This window comes from Mytilus edulis, chromosome 14 (genome assembly GCF_963676685.1).
Source record: "Mytilus edulis chromosome 14, xbMytEdul2.2, whole genome shotgun sequence".
In the NCBI taxonomy this organism is placed as follows: domain Eukaryota; kingdom Metazoa; phylum Mollusca; class Bivalvia; order Mytilida; family Mytilidae; genus Mytilus; species Mytilus edulis.
In genome coordinates, this window is record NC_092357.1 from 25,283,300 (window position 1) to 25,307,444 (window position 24,145).

At 33.0% G+C, this 24,145-nt stretch overlaps 2 protein-coding genes across 2 annotated transcripts; one reads left to right on the top strand and one right to left on the bottom strand.

Moving 5' to 3' along the window:
• Positions 1-2,809: 2,809 nt before the first annotated feature.
• LOC139504075 (uncharacterized) lies at positions 2,810-3,145 on the bottom strand. Its single transcript, XM_071294135.1, has one exon. It carries the CDS (start codon positions 3,143-3,145, stop codon positions 2,810-2,812), a length of 336 nt encoding a protein of 111 aa, XP_071150236.1.
• An 8,114-nt stretch (positions 3,146-11,259) lies between these two features.
• On the top strand, positions 11,260-18,946 carry LOC139503560 (uncharacterized). The gene is made up of 2 exons (XM_071293362.1): positions 11,260-11,569; positions 15,599-18,946. The coding sequence occupies exons 1-2, from the start codon at positions 11,380-11,382 to the stop codon at positions 15,892-15,894; spliced, it is 486 nt and encodes a 161-aa protein (XP_071149463.1). The 5' UTR covers positions 11,260-11,379; the 3' UTR covers positions 15,895-18,946.
• Positions 18,947-24,145: the final 5,199 nt, after the last annotated feature.

Here is a 24,145-nt window from a genome sequence, read left to right on the forward strand (position 1 = left end):
GATCATATTTTTAAGTTTTTCACAAGATTGATTGACTTTTTGAGTATAACACCACTTTCAGCACTCTTTAGTATTGGATATTTCATGGCAGCCAATTTTTCTTGGTGGATGAAGTTGTTGTGCCCAGAGAACCACAACTTTTGAAAACTGACAGTTCTAGTAATAGACCACTTTCGAGTTCGTCATTCACCAGAAAAAGATGGGCCTTTATGACGTCATTTACCAGATAGAGGGGATCGCCTGTATCTACTGAGGTTCATCAAGTGTCTTAGTGCAGGATAAACTAGAAACAATGTTTGTTCTGTTGGTACTTAATCACAATTCCCTAATGACAGCAGTGCAGATTGTCAATTATGAGAATTTAATTTGCAAAATTATGAATAATTCATGCAATATAGCATCACAGTTTTTCAACAACTCACTCAACATAAGAATGGATGTGATGATGCCCCTAAACTCACAAATGATGTTACCTAAACAAAGTATTTTGACGGAAATGCATCCAACTAAACTTTTCCATTCAATTGATTCAAACTCAAAACCCGTTAACAGCCTAGTAAACTATTGAATGGTTTTACACTTGTCATTTTTGAGGCTCTTTATTTCTTGCTGTATATTGTGAGCCAAGGCTCTGTGTTGAAGACCGTACTTGGACCTAAAATTGTTTACTGTGACTTGGACGGAAAGTTGTCACAATGGCACTCATACCATATCTTCTTATATCTATTAAGATAACTTGGGCACAAAACCCCTTTGTTTCTCACAAGATGTTTTTTTTTATTTTGTCATTTTCTCTCATGTGTGTTTTTTTAGCACTATCCTATTGTTTGCATTTTTAACTTATTTAATTCTTATTAGTATGTTGACCTGTATGTACAATGTACCCCACACAACCTTTTATTGGTAAAATACATGAAACTAGTGTCTAGGTATCTAATCTCTGACCTAAGACTTCATTACCAAATCTTTAAAAGATCTTTAAAGATTCTTTCATACATGTGCAACATTTTTTTTTACTAACAGTTACATTAAAATCTAGGCCATTGATTGGAAAACTTAAAATAATCATTTTGTACATGATGAAAACTGTGCTTGATTTGATATTTCCAATCCAACCAGAAAATTGTTAACATCTGTTGACCTTCAGCACTGCAAAGAAACAAACTTTCTGATCAACAATATACCATTCGTTTTTGATGTGTTTTGTCATTTGATTTTGCCATGTGATTAGGACTTTCCGATTTGATTTTCCTCTGAGCTCAGTATTTTTGTGATTTTACTTTATACCAAATATATTAACAAAGTTTCAACTTCATTGATAAGAAACTTTGTAAGAATGAATTGATCATTCCATGTGAGATTAAGAGATCTCTCGACTTCACACATAAAGTAATACATTTTTAACAACTAACTTGGGTGACGGTGTTTCATCCCTGTGATGTTAATAATGCCAACATTTAAACAAGATGTAGCAAGCTGTTACCCCTATTGTTGTCAGTTCAATAAATAGGATCAATTTACAACAAATTGTGAAATCAAGTGTCAGTCTTAATAATGGGCTTTGACAAAAATATATTTTACATGAATGCAACAGGAAACTTTTTCTATACTGTGAATAGATTGACTGATGAAAAAAGGTTTTGAGAAACCATTTAAAATTTATCAGCTGACAGTAGTTTTCTCAAACCATTGATCAGTAACAAATTACAATAACATGGACATTTCTATATATGCAATTTAAAAATAAACTAGTATTAATGTATTATATATTTTAATATTTTAATTTCATCAACAGTTTTTCACTTTAATATATATATATACGAGTAAACACTAGACTAGAATTGCTAAATTGATGCTAAACTTTTATATAACTATTTTTTATTTTTGTAGACTTTAAAAATAATTTTCTATTTCTGATACATTGAACATGTACGTAGCTTAAAAATGAAGGCAAATTAAAGAGATCATTAAAATAAGAAAATATTTTGATTCATAAAATGAACAATATTAGCATTATTAATTCATGCAGTTTAGTTTGGCACAGACATAAATAAGGTCATTTAAAGCACCATACACAAAATTATAATAGGTATAAGCATTTATCAATTTTACTTCACAATATTATTTAAAATGTTCTTTCATGCATAAAAAGTATTTAACTGAAAATACACTAAAAACAAAAAATAATATGCTGTTTGAAAAAGCTAACATTAAAAATATAAAATAAGCAATTAAAAGTAAAAATATTTTCAAAATACTATAAACACGATCTTTGATGGTAATAAATGTGTGTCTTGTAAAATTTAAAATGACAAGAGTTACTGTAAAAACAAGTGCTTCAACAAAGTGAATTCTCTAGACAGCAAGTATGTTAAAATATACATTAAAATGGCAGTTTTTTGGCAAGAAACACAAAATAACTTTTAAAACAAATTGACATGTAAAAAACACGATACAACCTTTTTTTTTAACAAAAATATAACAACCAACAAAAGTTCACAGGCTGAAAATGATGAAGAAATGTTAGGCACAATTTTAAAATGATAATGCTGCTGAACAAAGATAATGTCAAGCTGTAGTATACACAAGATGTTTCCCCAAGGCAATACACATTCATTTTCCACACAACGCATCATTCATGACGATCCGCCATTGATGGAACGCAACAGGTCGTCTGCTAAAGTAGAATACTTGGTCAATACGCTATCTCCTGGTCGATAATCATAAACTAACGGGAAAGTTATATGTTACAAATTATTTAAATTTAAAATGTAATAAAGTTTCCAACATTTTTTCTAACTAAGAATATTTATTCCCGCTCAATTGCCATCCCGCCGACGCGGATATCCTGAACTTCTTGAGCCTCTTGGACCAATGCACAAATTCCACAAAAACACCAAGTTAGTAAGTCACCAACACATCCTCCTTCTATTCCCTTTGAATCTCTAATCTTTCCTCTGAGTGTAATTGCAAGATAAATGTCCAACAAGGGAACAAACAGCCCAATTCCATAAAGTAAACAGCTCTCTCCCATTGCTTCGGCATTTTTTCCAAACTGGTAGCAAGGCACAAAATAAGAGATTATGCATAATCCTAAGTTATCAAAGCATCCAAAAAGTCCATGTTGCCATTGTCCTCCTGCCATTTTGACGATAAAATTACTGGGTTAACAAACTTTACGCTTAAAAACTGCAAAAAATATTACGATTATCTGCCACGCCTTTCTACCTCCACACATAAGCAGCCGATGATGCTCCTAAGTCATGCGCAAACTGTCAGTGATATAGTGGGCACCCTAAGGGGGAAAATATGACACGCAATCAGAGATGTTACACAATAGAGAACGAAATACTATCGTGGGATCAAATTGTTCTCTTTAACCCCAGGGCTTGTTAATAGATAAAGGAAGAAAGAGATAAGCAATGATCAAATAACATTGAGTTTGTAATTATGTTCTTGAATGAACAATTATCACTTATCAGTTGACTCTGAGAGTTGACTATTGTAGCAAGTGTCAGAACTCCTAGAGCGAAAAATAAAAATCTATGTTTGTATTTTTGCAATTGCTCATTCGTTTTTATTACTGTCTCTATTAATGCTTTTAATTATTTGGAATTTACAAATTTGAAATATTCGTATTATCAGTTACATAATCTTATAACATTCATCTACAAATTATTTGTACCGCGGCATGGCTTTAATCTAGAGTTTTCAAGCTGGACCAACCCAACGTGACCCTCTGATTGATACCTTGACCAACTGACCAAATGAATGCATGCCAGCTGCATTCTAACACCTGGTCTCTGTTCTACATATTTCAATCGACAATGTTTATTCTGTTAATAAACAAACCGACTGTTAGTGTATATATCATAGAATATGTCAACGACGTTTATATATTTAAGCTTATATTTTAGAAAAAGTATTAAACTTGCAAAGGGGTCGGTCGGTAGGATTATTTTAGGGAGGGTCAAGCACTTAAAATTCACCTTACATTGCATTAACCTGGAAACAGATTCCTGCATTAACTTATTACATGTTTTTCTTGATCTTTCTAATTTTACTATTTAGTGAAGGAAAGGAATAGTAAAATTTGAAAAGAACAAAGCAATTGTGTGGGTGTGGGGAGGGGGGGATACGTTTAAAACTATTTCAATTTGGGTTATAGTGCACGGTGGGGTTTTCCAACAAATCCAATAGTTGCCATATTTAATTCCACCTTCTCGGCTTATAAATAATAACCATCAGCAAACGGCCCTTCTGAACACAACCTAGAATAACTTTTATAACCTCGTAAGACTCTCCATTTATAAAGGGCGTTAAAACGACATCAAAATTTAAAAACACTTAAGAATTTAATTCTTTTACTAATCAGATAAAAAGTTACAAAAAAGTATAAATTATTATGAGAGATAGTAACTGATAAGACACAGAGCCAGGTGAATCCAAAGACTTTAAGTTCTGGCAATGATTTTTTCAGGGGTGGGGACTCATTAATGCCCGTGATAGTAAAATAAGCAATAGTACGTATCGAAGTTTAAACGCTTAAACTGAATCTGGTGACTCAGTGCATTTATAGTGTGATGGGCCTGCATCAAAACACACACACACAGAGAGGAAGAGTAAACAATAATATTGAGTCACCAACTCTTTAGCATGTTTAGTTGAGACTTAGTCTCTCAAGCGTAGTCTAACTCGTGCAACAAATGAGTGATATGACGACCACATGGGTTCTGCGATGTATAATTTGAAAAATCAATCAGCATGCATGGAATACAATAGATTACATAGTTGGTACTGTATGCTAAGTGTAATACGTAATCTAATCTGTCATATTGAAATCCTATAAAGCAGTTGAACTTCGTATAACAAAACATAAAATACTTGACAACTCTAAGCTTGACAAGTGTTTTTCAAAATGAGTGACAAATACAACTAAACGGATCATAGAAAACCAGAAAATTAGCACATAGCCACAGACATTTACTTATATCGAATTAAATAGTTCATAGAATATTAAGTAAGTGTTAAGTGGATGCCGCTAATAGAAAAACAAATAATTAACGCATAGATCTACACTAATCTTCACAACTTAACTTAAAACCTTTCACAATAAAAAAAAACCCAAACCAATAAGGAGTTACACAATCCATTACTGAAGCATTGCATTAACAAAAAGACAGTTTTAGCAGATTATCTAAACAATGGACAATAATTGCTTAATCCGTAAATACATGTATTTCTTTATTATTCTGTTTTATATACGTCTTAGAAATAATTTATATTCAGTTTTGGATAGGTTCTCAAACCGTAAACACCGGACACAATATTGTAATATCGTTTATATTCTTGTTGGATCATTTATTAAATTGTTAAACTTTATACCGACTTGAATCTTCATTTTAATACCTAGCAAATAGTCTGACTATACATGTAACAATAGAAAACACAGATAGTTACTTATATCAAATGAAATAGAATATTAGGTAAGTGTTATAAGTAAATGTCGCTAATGGAAAAAACAAATTAACACATTTGCTTAATCCTCACAACTGGACCTTTCACAATAAAGAACAATATAAATACGTTAAAATAGTAACAAAATCCATCAGTGAAACATTGCAATTACAAAAATAACAACGATTTTTCGAATTTCTTTTATGAAATATCCTAAAAAGCTGATCCATTTTTTGACTGCAGCTACTTCATATCATAGCGGGCTATCCCCAAATCTGCCAACGACAAATATGGTAATTTTCTCAGTGCTATTGAAACTTTTACTGACTTCCCTGTATATAAAGAGAACTTGACTATTGACCGTTGATTTTCCTATTTGAATGGTTTATACAAGTCATTCCGGGGCCCTTTATAGCTTGCTGTTCGGTGTGAGCTTAGACTCCGTGTTGAAGACCGTACTCTGACCTATCATGAAGGGTTTATACTTTTACAAATTGTGACTTGGATGGAGAGTCGTCTTATTGGCACTCATACCACATCTTATCTATTTAGATTGTTCTTAACGAGAGATTGTAACTTGAACAACAAAATATAAATCTGATTGAAATTCAAATTTCGTATTATGAGAAGAGCGAAATCAGGGATCTTATTTTTGAATTAGATTGAACAAAATCCGTTTTAGCATGCATGATTAATCTTTTCGCAGTCATGATTTTGCTTATGAATGAATCAGGGAACGGACAGCTGATAAGGTTTGACCGGATTTGACTTATATTTGTATTTGAAATACATGCCAAACATTCCAATGACTAAATTTTATCATCGGTACAAGGACATCATTCGTAAATGTAACTCAACTTGCAGACATCTTATACGTTCAGGTATTTCACATCCAATCTTTATGGTAATATTTGTTACAAAGCACAAACATATCAGTATTCACCTCGAAAGCTAACAAAACCTTTATACAGAATTATTAAGAAGGGATATAGTTACGATACTAGCTGTTGTTAGTTCATTAAAGATTGCATATGTTGGTTATAATATTGATTCACTTATAGGGTCTTTGCATCGGAATTAAACATATTTATTCTAAAACCAGATGTTGGCATGACACAGGTTATGTTCTTCTCATATATCTTATGATGGTATAATACTAAACCCCTAACGGAAGGGATTGTGCTTGATATTCATTGGATGAAGACATATATTTCAATCAGTCTGAAGTTGGCGTGTCAGTAACTGCTAGTAGTCATTTGTTAATTTATGTATTATTGTATTATTGTCATTTTGTTCAGTTTCTTTTGTTGCCTGTTCTGACATCGGACTCGGAATTCTCTTAAACTATGTTTTACTAAGCGTATTGATGTGCGTTTGTTTTTTACATTGGCTAGAGGTATAGGGGGACAGTTGAGATCTCAAAAAGCATGTGTAAACCCGCCGCATTTTTGCGCCTGTCCCAAGTCAGGAGCCTCTGGCCTGTCAACGTTAGTCTTGCATGGTTTTTAATTTTGGTTTCTTGTGTATATATCGGAGTTTAGTATGGCGTTCATTATCACTGAATTAGTATACATATTTGTTTAGGGGCCAGCTGAATCACGCCTCTGGGTGCGGGAGTTTCTCGCTGCATTGAAGACCCATTGGTGGCCCTCGGCTGTTGTCTGCTCTATGGTCGGGTTGTTGTCTCTTTGACATATTCCTAATTCCATTCTCAATGTTATCAGTGTTAAACTTTGTCATATTACAGTGGTTTACATAATGTCATTTGTTTCATAGATAAAGTCCACCGAGTGACTTCGGTATAGGGGATGAGCATTTGATATTCAGAAGGTTTCTGAACTTGACGTGTTGAAGGCAGTATTTTGACCTAAAATTGTCGATTTTATACATTGTGACTTCGATGGAGTTCGAGTTTTATCATTGACACTCATACACCACATCATCTTATTCTTATTGAATATAATATTCCGATGATCTGGTAATAACTGCATGAAAAAATAAGTTTGCTCCAGGCGGAATGAATATTATCATTCTGCCCGACGAAATGCTGGAAAATACAAAAAATGAATGTGAACGAGGGTGAATAAGCGATATTCAGATACTAGCTGGCAATTAATATTCAACCAATCATCCTCACCAACCACCTACCGACCCCGAAAATTAAATTTTTGCAACTTCAATATATTTAAGACAATGGTTCCACTTATTTTTGTAATTGTCCTTCTCAAACTAGTTACTAGCATATCAGAAATCGGATGGTATACATTAGATCATTATAGATTTTATCATTGAGCTCATTTGTCCAGCAACTCGGCCTCACCAAAGATTTTAATGGACCAAGAAAAAATAGAGAAGAAAAAGAAAGACCGTAAGAATGTGCGTAAATTTCATGGTAAAGACGTACTTAAGATAGTAAGTATCTAACATTAGAAGTATGTACTATTTATATATGTATTCTTTATCAGTTACGGAAGGATAGACTGTAAATAAGGAACACGTTAGTCCATAGAATTGAGAATAGAAACGGGAAAGAGACAACAACTATGCCGTCCAAAGAGCAGAACACAGCCCAAGATCAACGTTGTTTTTCAGATTTATTACCATCGTATATAAAAAAAATTACTATGTAGGAACCAACAAATTAGACTTTGAAAAAAATCGATGTTTCAGACAACATGAAAAAACAGAACTTTGAACGTCTTATACATGATGTTTGATTTTTTAAATTGATAGCATGTGTGTTACTTTAAGTGACATGTTTCTTAACAGATATAAGTATAGTCAGCCACAAATTTAGATTTACTTATATAAGCCGGTATATGAAGAGCTTTGTGTCTGTGTCAGGTAAATCCCCCTCCCCCTAAAAAAAGAAGAAAACGGAAACAACTCAAAACAAAAAATGCCGCTAGATGGAAATTTATTCAAGACCATAGAGTGATCGAAATCTTTTTTCCCTGGTGGTCCTCGATGAAAATCTAGTGGTCCTTACTGCTATCTCTATTACCAAAAGCTCGTCCGTCGGTCCTTTGCAAATTTTGGTGGTCCGAGCAAAATCCTTTCGAACCACCACTTTTCGGGAATTCTGAGACCTCGTTTACGCAGAGTGCCATGCTCTTTTCACTTTTCATAAATCTTGCAACAACGTTTTCAGAGAACGAGATGCTACACGACAGAACTTCTGCTCCCGTCTAAAATTCCGTTGCATGTCAAGTTGGGGTTAAAAACTCCAATCTTTCATCCTGTTCGACCCTTTCTGCCGAACCTATCTTTTGGATATATGTACATGACTGTTAATTTGTTTATGTCCTGAATATGCATGAAATATTTGTAACTGGACGTTCAATAATTAACATTCCAAAATCAATCAAACCTGTTTAGAACTCTTTTTTTTTGCATCTTTTTTATGCCAGTTCCATGCACCCTTAATAGCAATTTTTTTAAAAGTCTGCACGTTCTCATGAAATGCACTGAATCATTGACGTTCTCACTACAGACCGGTTTTTTTTCACTCAGTGCCCTCAATGATAAACAAAGTGAGAATACATTTATTATCACATATTAATAATCTATTTCAGTTTATAGTGTTTATTATATGGGTTAGCTAGACAAAAGAAGTCTTAACATTTTCATATCTATAAATGTATTTTTTTAATTCATTTTACCAGAGACATATAATACTTGTTTAGTATTATATGTCTCTGATTTTACTGATCGTGACTTTTAAGTGTCAATTATAAATATAGAGTTATCTCTCTTTATCCGACAAACTAAACCTTTTCTCTCCAACCAATGATGGCAGGACTTAATTATGCGTGTTTTATAGAAATTCATCTTTTTTTTCATTTATTCGGTAGTGTTTTCTTCACTTGGCAGTCATTTCGTGGTTTGAAAAAAGAAATTTTGATAGAAATACAAATCTAAAATAAATGTCCTCTAATTGAGATCACATTCCCGAACCGATGATATATTTTTAATTTAAGAGAGGTGATGGGTAAAAAAATACAAGAGACCTGATTCATGCTTGAGGATATTAAAGGGATATAAAATCTGAAACTATACTGTTATATAATCATAAATAATGATGCAGTTGCCGCGGAATTCTGGATTTTGAAAAAAGAGGGTGGTAATGCTAGCCACTGTTTGGAGTCATACTTGTGTTTTTTTGTATGCATTTTATAATAAGGTATGGTAATTTGTAACAGAGTGAGAACTGAGGAGTCTTGAAAATTGGAAAAGGGGGTATTCAGCTTTTCAATATTTAAGATGATGGCATCGAAATCAGTTTTACAAGAATTGAGAAATTACGGTACCTGATTATTCAAACAGAAGAGTCTAACACTTGACTCAGATGTCATATCTATATGAAAGACATCAATTTTACCACTCGTTCCACTCAGCTCAATTTTCGGGAAATATCTAGCCAAATTTCAACATATTTTCCAAGAAAGTATTATTGATAATATAATAACTTCTTTAGTGATAGGAAGTTGAACAGTGCGTTAAAATTGCGAATAAAGAAGTGATAAATGTTAACAAGCTTAAGATTTCAAGATTTTATTCATTACGGCCTCACACATACCTGCCACATACAGGACCATATCAGACATATCTAAATAATTAAGTATCCTGAAGTCAAAACCGTGTGCAGTGGCGGATCCAAGGCGGGGGGGGGGGGGGTTCCGGGGGTTGGAACCCCCCTTTTTTGGGCCGATCAATGCATTTGAATGGGAGCATATCGTTGGAACCCCCCTTTACTCTGGGTTGGGAACCACCCCTTTTTAAAATGGCTGGATCCGCCACTGGTGTGACAACTTTCCTAAAAAAAAATTGAAGCTTTGTACCACTACTGATATATATACTATCTAATTGAATAATGATAATATAAATAGAAGTTTTATGCATGCATTTTTGTTAAAGATAATAAAAATATTGAAAATTAAGTGTCTGCGACTACTAATATTATACCAAAGAATTGTATATTTAAATATACAATTCCTTAATTATACTAACCATAATATAGTCCTAGCTGAGACTTGAAGTGCGTTTTCAGCGGATGTTTGATTTTGCCATGTGATTGTGGACTTTCCGAATTGATTTTCCTCTAGGTTCAGTATTTTTGTGATTTTACTTTTTGAAGGGGAAATTTGCTGCATGTCTTTGGAATAGGTGTTTTGCTTTTACTTGAAAAAAATAAGAGAATTCAAATGCCCACCCCTACAAAAATTTAAGAAAATGACAATTTTCCTCATATATTTAAGAAGCTCCATAAATGAGGGTCTGGATTGGGGGGGGGGGGGGGGGGGGGGGTCTTTTATTCTGTAAACATTTAATTTTCGCCTTTTTTCTCTAACCATTAAAAAATTAACCCCTTTTTTCTCTAATCTTAAAAAAATGAACCCCTTTTTTCTCTAATCTTAAAAAAATTAACCCCTTTTTACTCTAATCTTCATTTTTTTTGGCCCGTTATTCTCTAATTTTCATTTTTACGGGCATTATTCTTAATCATTTAACCCCATCCAAACCCTCATAAATGAGGACCTCACCCACCCCTCCCCCCAAAAAATAAAAATAAATCAGGCTCTGTTATATGTGCGAGTTAAAAAGGACTTCCAAACGGCAAATCACCTCAAAAATCGCTGATAAGTTCCCTAGCTCATTCTCATTTTACCAACCCTTGTCCCCCCTCTTTATAAAAAACAAGTGCAGTGATCTTTTGAAAAACCCGCGAATCTTTTCCCGCGGTTTAGTTCACGTGATAAATGTTATGTTATCGGAAGTGGGCGTGTCTGTTTGAAACATTGGATTTAACGTGTCACGTGTGTTTGTTATGATATTAATGACCACGAGGGGATTAATTTTGCGGGAAATACACATCAAAGTCAACCAACTTCAAAGATTTCTCAATAAGTTGGATTTAAAGCAATGATTTCGTTTGAAGTGAACAATAACACGTGTGATCCATATATTTCTCGACCAAGAAGACAGCGACATGATTCAGGACGACATTTTGACTCGAATGGACCAACAGAAAGGCATTTGGACATCCGAGGGGTACTGGAAATCTTGAGGAAGAATGAAAACTATACCGGTGGTGTCAACTGTGCAGTTTGTGGTATGCTATACTTCATATACATATTTTCTAATCTTATCTAGCAATATATCGGACCTTAGTATTTAGTTGTACAGTATTAAAGCATGTGAAAAATGGGACGAAGATGACTGAAGGAAAATGACAAGTTACATAAATATTATTGAGGGTTTCTTATCGTCGAGTTGCAAGTTGCGAGTTAAGAAAGTCGAGTTGCGAGTTAAGCAAGTCGAGTTTCGAGTTACAAAAGTCGAGTTGCGAGTTACGAAAGTCGAGTTGCGAGTTACAAAAGTCGAGTTGCGAGTTACGAAAGTCGAGTTGCGAGTTACAAAAGTCGAGTTGCGAGTTACAAAAGTCGAGTTGCGAGTTACAAAAGTCGAGTTGCGAGTTAGGAAAGTCGAGTTGCGAGTTAGGAAAGTCGAGTTGCGAGTTACGAAAGTCGAGTTGCGAGTTACAAAAGTCGAGTTGCGAGTTACAAAAGTCGAGTTGCGAGTTAGGAAAGTCGAGTTGCGAGTTAGGAAAGTCGAGTTGCGAGTTACGAAAGTCGAGTTGCGAGTTACAAAAGTCGAGTTGCGAGTTAAGAAAGTCGAGTTGCGAGTTAAGAAAGTCGAGTTGCGAGTTACAAAAGTCGAGTTGCGAGTTAAGAAAGTCGAGTTGCGAGTTAAAAAAATATTGTTTACACCGAATTTTCAGGTTTGATTCACATTTGATAAACAAAACATGCATGCACCTGAACTTAGTTATTCCCGTGATTGTGGGATTTGAAACAGTTTATGTGATACTTATTTATTAGAGTCTAATATAAGTTAAGTTCTGGAAGCATTTAAAAAAAATAATGTATCCTTAAAATGGACGAGATCGATCTTATTTAATTCAATGCGTTTACACTACAACAAAAAAAGAACCGATCTGACCATAAATTACCTTTCGTAAACAAATAATCCTAAAAATAGAATAGTAAAGAAAATTCTGCATCTCGCGCAAACTATAACACATTGCAAAATCATTGAGAAAATAGTTTGCTCATTGGAATTTCGTATGGACTTATTAATCATTATTTTGGATCGTACATCACAAGTCATTAAACAAAGATATGTGTGTAAACTATATATCTATCGCTAAATAACGAACGGCCAATGCGTTTGAAGATGAGGATTTGCAGCAAACAAATAGAACTTATTGATTTAGAAGATAATAAAAAAATAGCCGAATCTATGTTTACTTTTCGTATTCCATCCATCATTTTTAAACACGCCGAACATGCACAGATTTATTTTCATATCTGAATATATATTAACATTCACCTGACAAAAGCGATCGATCTAAACATTTAAACCTTGAAAAAAGATCGATTCAAATAAGATTAATCTTTTTAAAACTACATCGATATATATATATATATAGACTTTTTAAATCCGATTGAAGATCGATATTTTCCGTTTTCATTATTACATCCATCGTTTTGAAAAACGTGTGTTTTTGCCGCCAAACATAGGTTGTAATTTCCATGCAATCGTGACAGATATGTATAATAAAAGTGAATTATGTGCGAAAATAGATAATGTGCTTACTTCTAATTTGTATTCCCAAATTGAAGTAAACGAAGGGGATATTTTGAATCCCAACCTTTTTAAGATTTTTATAAAAGAATTTAACCGGATGCATTAAATGAAACCCTAGATGCTGTTGATATAAATGACCGCAAAATTGAGTGCCTCATCTTGTTATTTTTTGTCTAGTTCCAAGGCAAGTCTTTCAAACACGAGTGTTTAGAGGTCACTCTATCTAAAACCAAAGTTAATATGTTTAACAAACCTGGAAAAATTTTAAAAGAATATTTGTATTGCGAAAAAGATATAATAGAATGTGTTTACAATTATAAGTATCTAGGTTTAAAATGAATATTGACTTTTTAAGAATGGAAAGGGAGAGCTATACAAAAAATCACTATAAGCAATATTCAAATTGCGAACTTCATCAACCTACAATCCAAGTAATTTTACTCTATAACATATATATATATAGTGCAGGCGATTTGGTGTCACGATATCACAGTAGCATGGGTTCGAATCCCGGCGAGGGAAGAACCAAAAATTTGCGAAAGCAAATTTACAGATCTAACATTGTTGGGTTGATGTTTAATTTAATTAAGTTTAAAATAACTTATAATTGACAATATCTAACATGTGAACACGTCTATATAACTCAAGTTTAAACCTAAGTGACTCAGTTTAATAAGTTACCCAATACTTTCAGAGGCGGATTTAGGAGGGGGCGGGGCCAGGGGCCCCCTTTTTGGGAAAAAAAAGTGTTTGCTTATATAGGGAATCACTGAAGCGTGACTGGAGCGGGCCCCCTCTTAGGTCAGTCAGTGGGCCCCCACTTATGAACATTTCTGGATCTGCCACTGACTTTAAAAAAATACGTATGAAATCATGATGTAGCAATAATCATTTTATACTTTCCAATTAAATCTTACCTGTAAATGGCGCAAATATAGTTTTTACAATAGTATCTTTGACAGCTACATTTATAAAATAAAGAATAAAACTGGGGAATGAGTCAAAAAGACAGCAACCAAATCAAAATATACAATTCAACCAAAGGTCATTAGGTCTACAAATTAACACAGCGAAAAATCACACATCTAGAGGGAGCCCTGAGCAGGCCCGAAACACAATATAGATAAATAAAGAATGTAGACGCCATTCTATGCTGCTAAATATAAAGATGAACCAAAATTAAAATGTATACAAGAGCAACAAAGGCTAAAGGTTCCTGAAATTGGTCAGACACAAAAAAGCGGCGTGTTTAAACTGGTTTTATTCACGCCCATCATATCCCCTTCATTTCTAGCCAATGCATAAGACATATATAATTTTAACATCCTCAATTTTGAGTGTCACTGACAAACAATAAATTTTGCGGTCCCTAACGAATATTGCCAGGCTCCGCAGCTGCCCCAAAAAGCCCACTTTAAACGAAATCTGCAGAAGGGGTCCGTGTTTTACATATATGAAATATAGTTTAGTTGCTATGTCCCTTTACGTTTAATACGACGGTGCTATGTATGAAATTTAAAAATAATTAAAATGCAAGCCATCTGCTGTATTTCAAAAGGCTATCTGCTTCTTCAGAAAATACTAAACGTAGTGATTATCTAGTCCATTTTATTTTTACAAGAGACTCAGATAGAGTCCAAACCACAAAAATAATCAACAACACTATATACAATTCTATAAGAAATCATCATTCCGAAATGTTATCAGTTACACCAAAAAATTGAAATATTTTAGTTTCCACATTTTTACGCAATTCGACTGTTGTAACTCGCAACTCGACTTTCTTAACTCGCAACTCGATTTTCTTAACTCGCAACTCAACTTTTGTAACTCGCAACTCGACTTTCGTAACTCGCAACTCGACTTTTGTAACTCGCAACTCGACTTTTGTAACTCGCAACTCGAATTTTGTAACTCGCAACTCGACTTTCGTAACTCGCAACTCGACTTTCTTAACTCGCAACTCGACTTTTGTAACTCGCAACTCGACTTTCGTAACTCGCAACTCGACTTTCGTAACTCGCAACTCGACTTTTGTAACTCGAAACTCGACTTTCGTAACTCGCAACTCGACTTTTGGAACTCGCAACTCGACTTTTGTAACTCGCAACTCGACTTTCGTAACTCGCAACTCGACTTTCTTAACTTGCAACTCGATTTTCTTAACTCGCAACTCGATACTCGACAACAAGTGAAACTCAATATTATTATTTAAATAGAATTTTATGAATATTAGGCTAGTGAAGTTGGAGCAGAGTTGCATCTTTTTTAGTTCTTTGTTGATTAAATGGTCAGTCTTTACATGATGCCCAGGGGCCGGGCGGATCCAGCAAATTAAAAAGATGTATATGACGGTGACAGACCCCATTCAAATCATTAGTTTATTGAATGTTTTACATGAACTGTAGAAAATGAATCCATGTATATGTATGAAAATGAAGCTGTGTTAATTCACAAAAAATGTAGGTGTATTTTGTTGCTTTTCTTACAGGAAAATTATACAAAAGCAGGGTGTGTTTTATAAAGCATATCTGGGAACACACTGTCTATTGGGATGAGTTTGATGGAGCTAAGAATCACGAGAGAGTGTTGTCAATACAAGCAGCTTTGATTTTACATACAGGATTCCAAGTGCTGACGCTGGAAGAAAGCAATCAGTTGGAAAATTTGTTGGTGACATCGCCTAATGAGAAAAAAGAATCGGAGTATGGGTCTCCCGATTTCAAGAAGAGGCCAAGAACACCAAAGAAGTCACCATGGAAACGAAAGAAATCCTTTGAGTTATGAAACTTGGAGCTGTACAGGATTTGTGTACATTTGTAACTAAGAGTAAAACATTTTAATATTGTTATTGATGTAAAATTTCTTATGTGCAATATTTTTTTTGTGTTAACAGGGCATCCTCAATTTAAATATTATTTTCAATGATTTGAAAGTTTAATTTGTTTGTTGTGATTTTTTTAGGGGGTTAAAAAATGTATCATTTAAAGTTTAAAGATGCATATATATATGTTTGAAGATTCTGCATAGAATTGAAATGTACACATTTTTATTTTTGGATTTTTAAACATTACATTCATTGTTGCAGGCAAAAAAAGTTCTTACTGGTCCTTAATATTAAATGACTGAAAATAAAAAAGCATCAACTTGCATGAAAAAACATTCTACAGTATGGCATTTTTTTGTTTGTTTGTTTGATATTTCTCATATTAAAGACATTAAATTTTGGAAAATACTGTCAATATGACGGAGTTATTTCCCTTTATAAAAAAAGAATGTTTATTTGTCTGTATATCTATCCATACAAGACTAAGAAGTTGTGGATCATGATCTTGAAACTTGATGCGTGTGTTCATTAAGATAAATATACATAATTTAAAATTGTGCCAAATTTTTGCTTTGACACAACATGGAAATGACGGTGTAAAAAGGGGGCATGGTACATGTACATGTATACCAGAGAGACATATTCTTGTTATAGATGATGATTTTTTTCATTCATTGCTTTGACACTGTGATTTATATATTATTATGAAGTAGTTGGTATAATGCATGAATTTAGTATTTGTTAGAATCATATATAGGGCAATACTTGTTTTGAAATAATGATTTTATGTTGAGAAAATCTTTAAGATGTTTTATATTCAAACTGAAGTAAGAATTCAGGGATGTTTTGTTCATGCAGTTTTCTGTGTTTTTATGAATCATTTATTTTATTAATATGATTTTGTAACTGAAGTGTAGTCCATTATTTTCTTGGGTACCAATTTTCTTTAATAAATAAAGATGATGTATTTTAAAGGTACAAAAATGTACTTGGTTTTGTGCACATGTTTGCAACCAATTGTCAACAAATTTTAGAAAATTTTAAGTCTTTGTTGAATAGTTGAATATATATAATTAGGCCACAATTTCTCTTTTAAAGTTAAAAAAAATAAATGCCTACCTACAGTGTACCTACCCACTGTCTCAACCTTTGAGTAGGGTTTGGGCAAACCAAAATATTTTTAATTGTGGCCTAATTATATATATTCAACTATTCAACAAAGACTTAAGAGTTTTTTTTTAAATTGAAGTATCGGGTGTTTATTAGTCTTCATGCCTATCTGATTAAAAAAAAAACTTCTTCAAATCAGGACAATAAAAGAATTTGAGTAGGCAGCTTTTTTCTTGGAAGGTAGCGTTTAGGCAAACAAACCTATTCTTTTTTATGGCCTTAACCTTTTTATCAAATAAATATGTGCAATCAAGTTATCCACCGATAATACTGAATCCATTTATAATTGCTCGGTTACTTGGGTGGATTCTGCATTTTTCCATCTCCCTGCTATATTTGGAAAGCTCACACCTGTCCACCAATATTAAACATTAGATTTATTCAAATGAATGAGTACGAAAGATTTGTCTTCAATTTCAATGTATGTATGCGTTGGTTAGAGGTATAGGGGGAGGGTTGAGATCTCATAAACATGTTTAACCCCGCCGCATTTTTGTGGCTGTCCCAAGTCAGGAGCCTCTGGCCTTTGTTAGTCTTATATTTTTTTGATTTTAGTTTCTTGTGTACAATTTGGAAATTAGTATGGCGTTTATTATCACTGAACTAGTATATATTTGTTTAGGGGCCAGCTGAAGGACGCCTCCGGGTGCGGGAATGTCTCGCTACATTGAAGACCTGTTAGTGACCTTCTGCTGTTGTTTTTTCTATGGTAGGGTTGTTGTCTCTTTGACACATTCCCCATTTCCATTCTCAATTTTATGATCAATTTTAATGATAAAAGAAAAAGATATTCAGTGTCCATTTAGGAGGGTGGGCTATCTAAGAGTTTTGGAGGTAAAGCCATTCCTAAAGTTGGGTTTTGGGATGGAAATGTCAAAATCGACACAACTGCAATGTAGAACATAAATGACGTGAAGGTTGATTTATTTCTGTGTTTTGTTTTGACCAAGAAAGAGACAATGTGATATAACTGAAGTATGTGATTACTGTAAATTCAGAAATTATTGTGTGCATTTATTTTTGGGATTTTGTCATTTCAGACTTAATTGCGATTTTAATTTTTACGATTTTGAGAAAAATCCTGGTTAATTCCTATAAAATAGTTCAAAATGCGAGTTTAAATTATTGCGTTTGCAACTCTGCCGCATTTTTCGCAATAATAAAAACCTTGCAATAATTTCTGAATTTAAAGTACTTTGTTTTTGTTATAGATATTTCTGTTTGTTAATGTACATAGTTTTACATACGTTGATGAAAGTGCTTACATATATAGATATGAAGACATGTAGATGTCAGTTAATATGTGATTTGTTTTGTCAGATTCTTAAATTGAAATTATTTCATGCAGACCACAACAATTTATTTTTTACAGTTTTTTGGTAATATTTTTGTTCTATTCATTTAAAAGAGGATCCAATTGTTTCCTGAAGAATAATATTCTCAAACTCCTACTCCTGAAAGTCAGGAAAATAAATTATCAATAAAAAATAGTTGGTTTATGGTATTTTTTATGCGAAATAATTTACATTTTAAATTTCATGTATTTGGTCATTTTATATTAAATTCCAAGTTTCACTAGTGCTTTTAAAAAAACTGTTAGGTTGTTTTAAGTCTAAAGAAGAAGAAAACGGTCTGACCATCTTCATGAAAGGTTTTACAGAAACAATTGATTTGTTCATTGCTTTAGAAATGTGATAAAGATTTTTGATTTTGTTTATATGTAAATATATACCAACTTTTATTGTTATTTAGTATCAAAGAACATAAGGTGCTACTGGATAGATCTGTTATAAACTGTATATACATAAGTTTAAAAACTATAGAAACATTTTACTTAATATATTTGGTTATTTGTTATTTATACCCCCAGTCTGTTGTGGAGGGTATACCATTTGACCTGCCTTCCAGTCTATAGATATGTTAAAGAAGATGTGGTATGAGTGCCAATGAGACAACTCTCCATCCAAATCACAATTTGAAAAAGTAAACCATTACAGGTGAAAGTATCACTGGGGTAAAGCTAAATGACCGTAATTCTGTTTATTATCACTTATCTATCATCATGTTATCTAATGTCCCATCCTTTTTGAATTTGATTGACTTTACTTGTTAAAACCTTGGATTACTTTTATTATTGGAAATAATTTAAATTGTGTACCAATTTTTTAAAAGGGGAAATAATTCTTGATGACACTAAGAAAAACACATTTATTTTTTAACAGATCCTCTTCAAGATAGTATGGAGGTTTCCACTTGTCACAGTCTCACAGCCTAAAAAAAATCTGTAATATCCAACCAGCCAGTTACTTGGTCCCATTTAACCAGTCTAAGATAAGATCTTTCACATTAAAATCTGTTAGTGGGTGAAACTGTTACATTCAACCAATCAAATTATTTATGTATTGATTTCAAACTGTCTGAAAGTGTCAGAAGCTGTTGCATTCAACCAGTCCCTGAGCAAATTCCTGGCATTCAACTTGATGGCATATCATTCATATTCAACTAGTCAATAGGTATATCTGTCACATTTAACTATTCAATGGGTGTATCGATCACATTATACAAGCTTATGAGCATATCCGTCACATTCAACTATTCAATGGGTGTATCTGTCACATTCAACAAGCTTACGAGTATATCCGTCACATTCAACTATTCAATGGGTGTATCTGTCACATTCAACAAGCTTACGAGTATATCTGTCACATTCAACTTTTCAATGGGTATATCCATCATATTATAATTATACTGGCAATGAGTATATACATCACCTACAACTAGACCAGGAGTATTTTCATCGCCTACAACTAGACGAGGATTTATCCATCACATTCAACTAGTTAATGAGTTAATCTATCACATACACCTAATCCATGAGTATTTCCGTCACATACAACTAGTCAATGAGTATTTCCGTCACAATCAACTAGTCAATGAGCATAATCATCACATTCAACTAGTCGATGAGTATATCCATCACATTCAACAAGTCAATGAGTATATCAATCACATTCAACAAGTCGATGAGTATTTCCTTCACATTTAACTAGCATGGGTATATCAATCACATCCAATTAGTCGTGGAGTTTATAAATTTCATTCAACTAGTCGATGAGTATATCCATCATATTTAACTTATCAATGAGAATATTGATCACATTCAACTAGTGACTAATTATATCCGTCAAAATCAAGTAGTCAATAAGTATATCCATCTCATTCAACTAGTCAATAGGCATCTCCATCACTTTAAACTAATCAATGAATATTTCCGTCACATTCATCTTGTCAATGAGTATATATCCATCACATTCAACTAGTCCATGTGTATTTCTGTCACTATCAACTAGCCAATGAGTATCTATCACATTCAACAAGCCAATGAGTTTAACGGCTATTGGTACTTTACGGAACGGAACGGAACGGAAAGGAATTTCATTTAAGGTATCCAAAGGCATTCTGGTACAGGATTGTGTAAATGTTCGCTAACGTTGCCAACGTCGCCAACATTTACGAAATCATTACTGTTCACCAACGTCGCCAACATTTATGAAATCAATACTGTTCGCCAACGTCGCCAACATTTATGAAATCAATACTGTTCGCCAACGTCGCCAACGTCGCCAACATTTACAAACTCATTACTGTTCGCCAACGTCGCCAACATTTATGAAATCAATACTGTTCGCCAACGTCGCCAACATTTACAAACTCATTACTGTTCGCCAACGTCGCCAACATTTATGAAATCAATACTGTTCGCCAACGTCGCCAACGTCGCCAACATTTACAAACTCATAACTGTTCGCCAACGTCGCCAACATTTACAAACTCATTACTGTTCGCCGACGTCGCCAACATTTACAACTCAATACTGTTCGCGAACGTCGCCAACATTTATGAAATCAATACTGTTCGCCAACGTCGCCAATGTCGCCAACATTTACAAACTCATTACTGTTCGCCAATGTCGCCAACGTCGCCAACGTTACCAGCATTTATGAAATCAATACTGTTCGCCAACATCGCCAACGTCGCCAACATTTACAAACTCATTACTATTCGTTAATGTCGCAAACATCGTTAACATTTACGAAATCATTACTAATGACTGTTCGCCAATGTCGCCAACATTCAGGAAAACATTACTGTTCACCAGTGTCGCTATCATTGCCAACCTTTACGAAACCTGTACTGTTCACTAACATTTACTGTTCGCCAAGTGTGCGTCAACTTCATTGTTCGCCAAACTTAACATATCATAATAATTATTGTTTACCAAGTTCGCCAACATTGTTTTAAATTTAATGTTGGCCAACTTACTGAAGTTTGCCAACTTTTATAGCCAAGTTCGCCAACATTTATTTTTGTATCTTTTTATATTCACCAACATTTCCAACATTATTTTTTATTTACTGTTTGCACAGTTTGCAAAAAATATTTTTTATGTTTTGTTTAGCATGTTTGAAAACATTAAATTTAGATATAAATATATTATTATAACTTTATGGTGAAAAATTAAATTCGGATTTTGGCCTTATTTAGCCGTCCTTGTCTCTGGAAATACACAAGTTGTCAACATCCGTTTTCTCTAACTTTTCCTGGACCGCTAACTTTTTATTGAGTCTTACTTGGTCATGTTGATGCTATAGAACATTATAATGCTGTGAAATGGTATACAGTATGTCCCTTAAGTTATTTTTGTAAGTTTCAAACATTAAATACCTACTAAAAAATTGAATTAAATTTGAGTACAAAGGTGATCACATTGACACATACTGTATTTTTAATTTAAATTATTTGCGAATATCCATGACCAGCAAATTCAAATTCAAATATATTTTATTGCTAAGGGACTGTGCAATATTTATCTGAGGGTGGGGCCGGTGTACAGCAAATATTAAAAAAAAAAAAACTGTATGCCCCGCCAATATTTATTATAAAAAAAGTTCTTGCCCCGCTTCAATTAATGAAAAAAAAAGTCCTTGCCCCGCTGGAAAAAAAATGAAACACATATATGGAAACATGATATTTTTTAACTAAAATGCACAACATTCAATAATACATGTATATCAGAGTTGATATTTCAACTCAAATGCATTTAATTCAATATTATAAAGATTTTATTTTTGAAGGAAGTCAACTTAGGAGCGCTGTGATTGAATGTAAGGGTACAATATATTTTCTTGTATTTATCTATGAATAATTGCAGTGTGTATATTTACAAAATAAACTTGATAACCTATTGAAATATTTTCTAGACAATTATTTGAAAAGACTTCCAAAATTTCATAAATTTGGTGTAAAATGATAGTGGGCATCAGACTTCAGTTATTTTATACTATTTTGAAGCTTTTTATAAGTACATTTGATTTTTATCACAAAGAATAAAAATTATTCACTGAGAACAATACTGTGTTGAGAAAAGTGCTGATTCATCAAAATAAGTTAAATTGATGGGTACTGATATAAAACTTTATTCTGGGAGTTCAATATTAACTATATTGTATAAAATGCACCAAACTATAGTTCTTTTGTATTTCTTTTCACCTTTCGCAATAAATAGTTCAATTGGAAACACCAGAATTCAAGACGCGACAAATGTTTTTAACTGAGATATTTGCCTTCTTTGCTGTGTAATTCCCTAATGTATCACTTGGGTATTTCTCTAGCTATTAAAATTGGAAATGTTCTGGTTAAGTTTGTACTGTTTATGGAGTAAGGCAATATTTAATCATACTAGAAGCATTTTCAGCGTTAAAATTGTCCATCTAAGAAAAAAAGATGCCCACTTGAGGCCAAATTTAGATAGAATTTATATTCTCCTGTGTAAAGAATTTGTTCACATTCTTGGCAATTCATGCAGAAAATATTTCAATAGTGCTTGATTTTGTAGTTTATATCTTTAATTATATCAGGCATACATAATTTTTCATTTTCTACTGTTTGCAAGGACTTTTGTTGGAAATTAATACTCCCAAGGGACATAATTCAGCTTTTTCATAGATTAAGTTGTAATTCTTTTAATGTTTAAGAATTTAATTTTGTCATGTTAAAGATTTATTTAAAATACAATTGAAGTTGTTTTATGTTTAAGCATTTATTACCATATGTTATGTCATATGTTTAATTTTCAAAACATTGTTTATAGTTTTCCAGAATTTTGATCAGAATTTCATTTTTTTTTTATAAATGATTATTAAAAGCATAAACACACAAAAATATATTGAAGCACTGTATTAGGTTATTTTGTTTTAGATTCAATTGTTCTTTTTCTATCAAGTTACTTTTTTTAATCTGTTATACTCTGATTTAATTTTTTTATGCACACACGAAGGGTTTTTAAAAAAGTGTGCGCCCCGCCAAAGGTTTGTTACAAAAAACTTTGCGCCCCGCTCATTAATTGCATGAAAAAAGTATGTGCCCCGTCCATGTTTGCACCGGTCCCACCCTCAGATAAATATTGCACAGTCCCTAATCAAAGCGCCCACAAGGAGCAGAACAATCAACATTAATTACATACAAATGATTACAAGTGATTTAATATGATTAAGACACTTAATGAATGGCTATTATCTATTTTGATTTTATTGAACCATAAAACTAAAGTAAAATGTGAAGAGTCAAAAATTAGTTTTATGGTTCAATAAAATCAAAATAAATTATTGCCATTCATTATAAATAAATTTCTATCAAAAATAAGGCTCAAAGAACTTTTTATATTATTTATATTAACAATAACAACGTACACACATGTTGGCGTATGAATACACAACGTCAGAGTGGGCGTGTCGCCATAAAAATTGACAACATTGAAAATAAAACTAATAATTTTAACCAATCAGAAGACAGTAAAAACACCAAATTTATTTATGTTATAAATAAAAAAAAAAAAAAAAAATTATTGAGACAAGTAGAAGAATACAACAAGCACAGTGTTTAATAATATAACTAGGTTAAAAAAGGGGGTCACTGGACATTACTATACATATATATCATTTAAGGAAACTTTCCTATATGTGGATAAATTTTCCAATAATT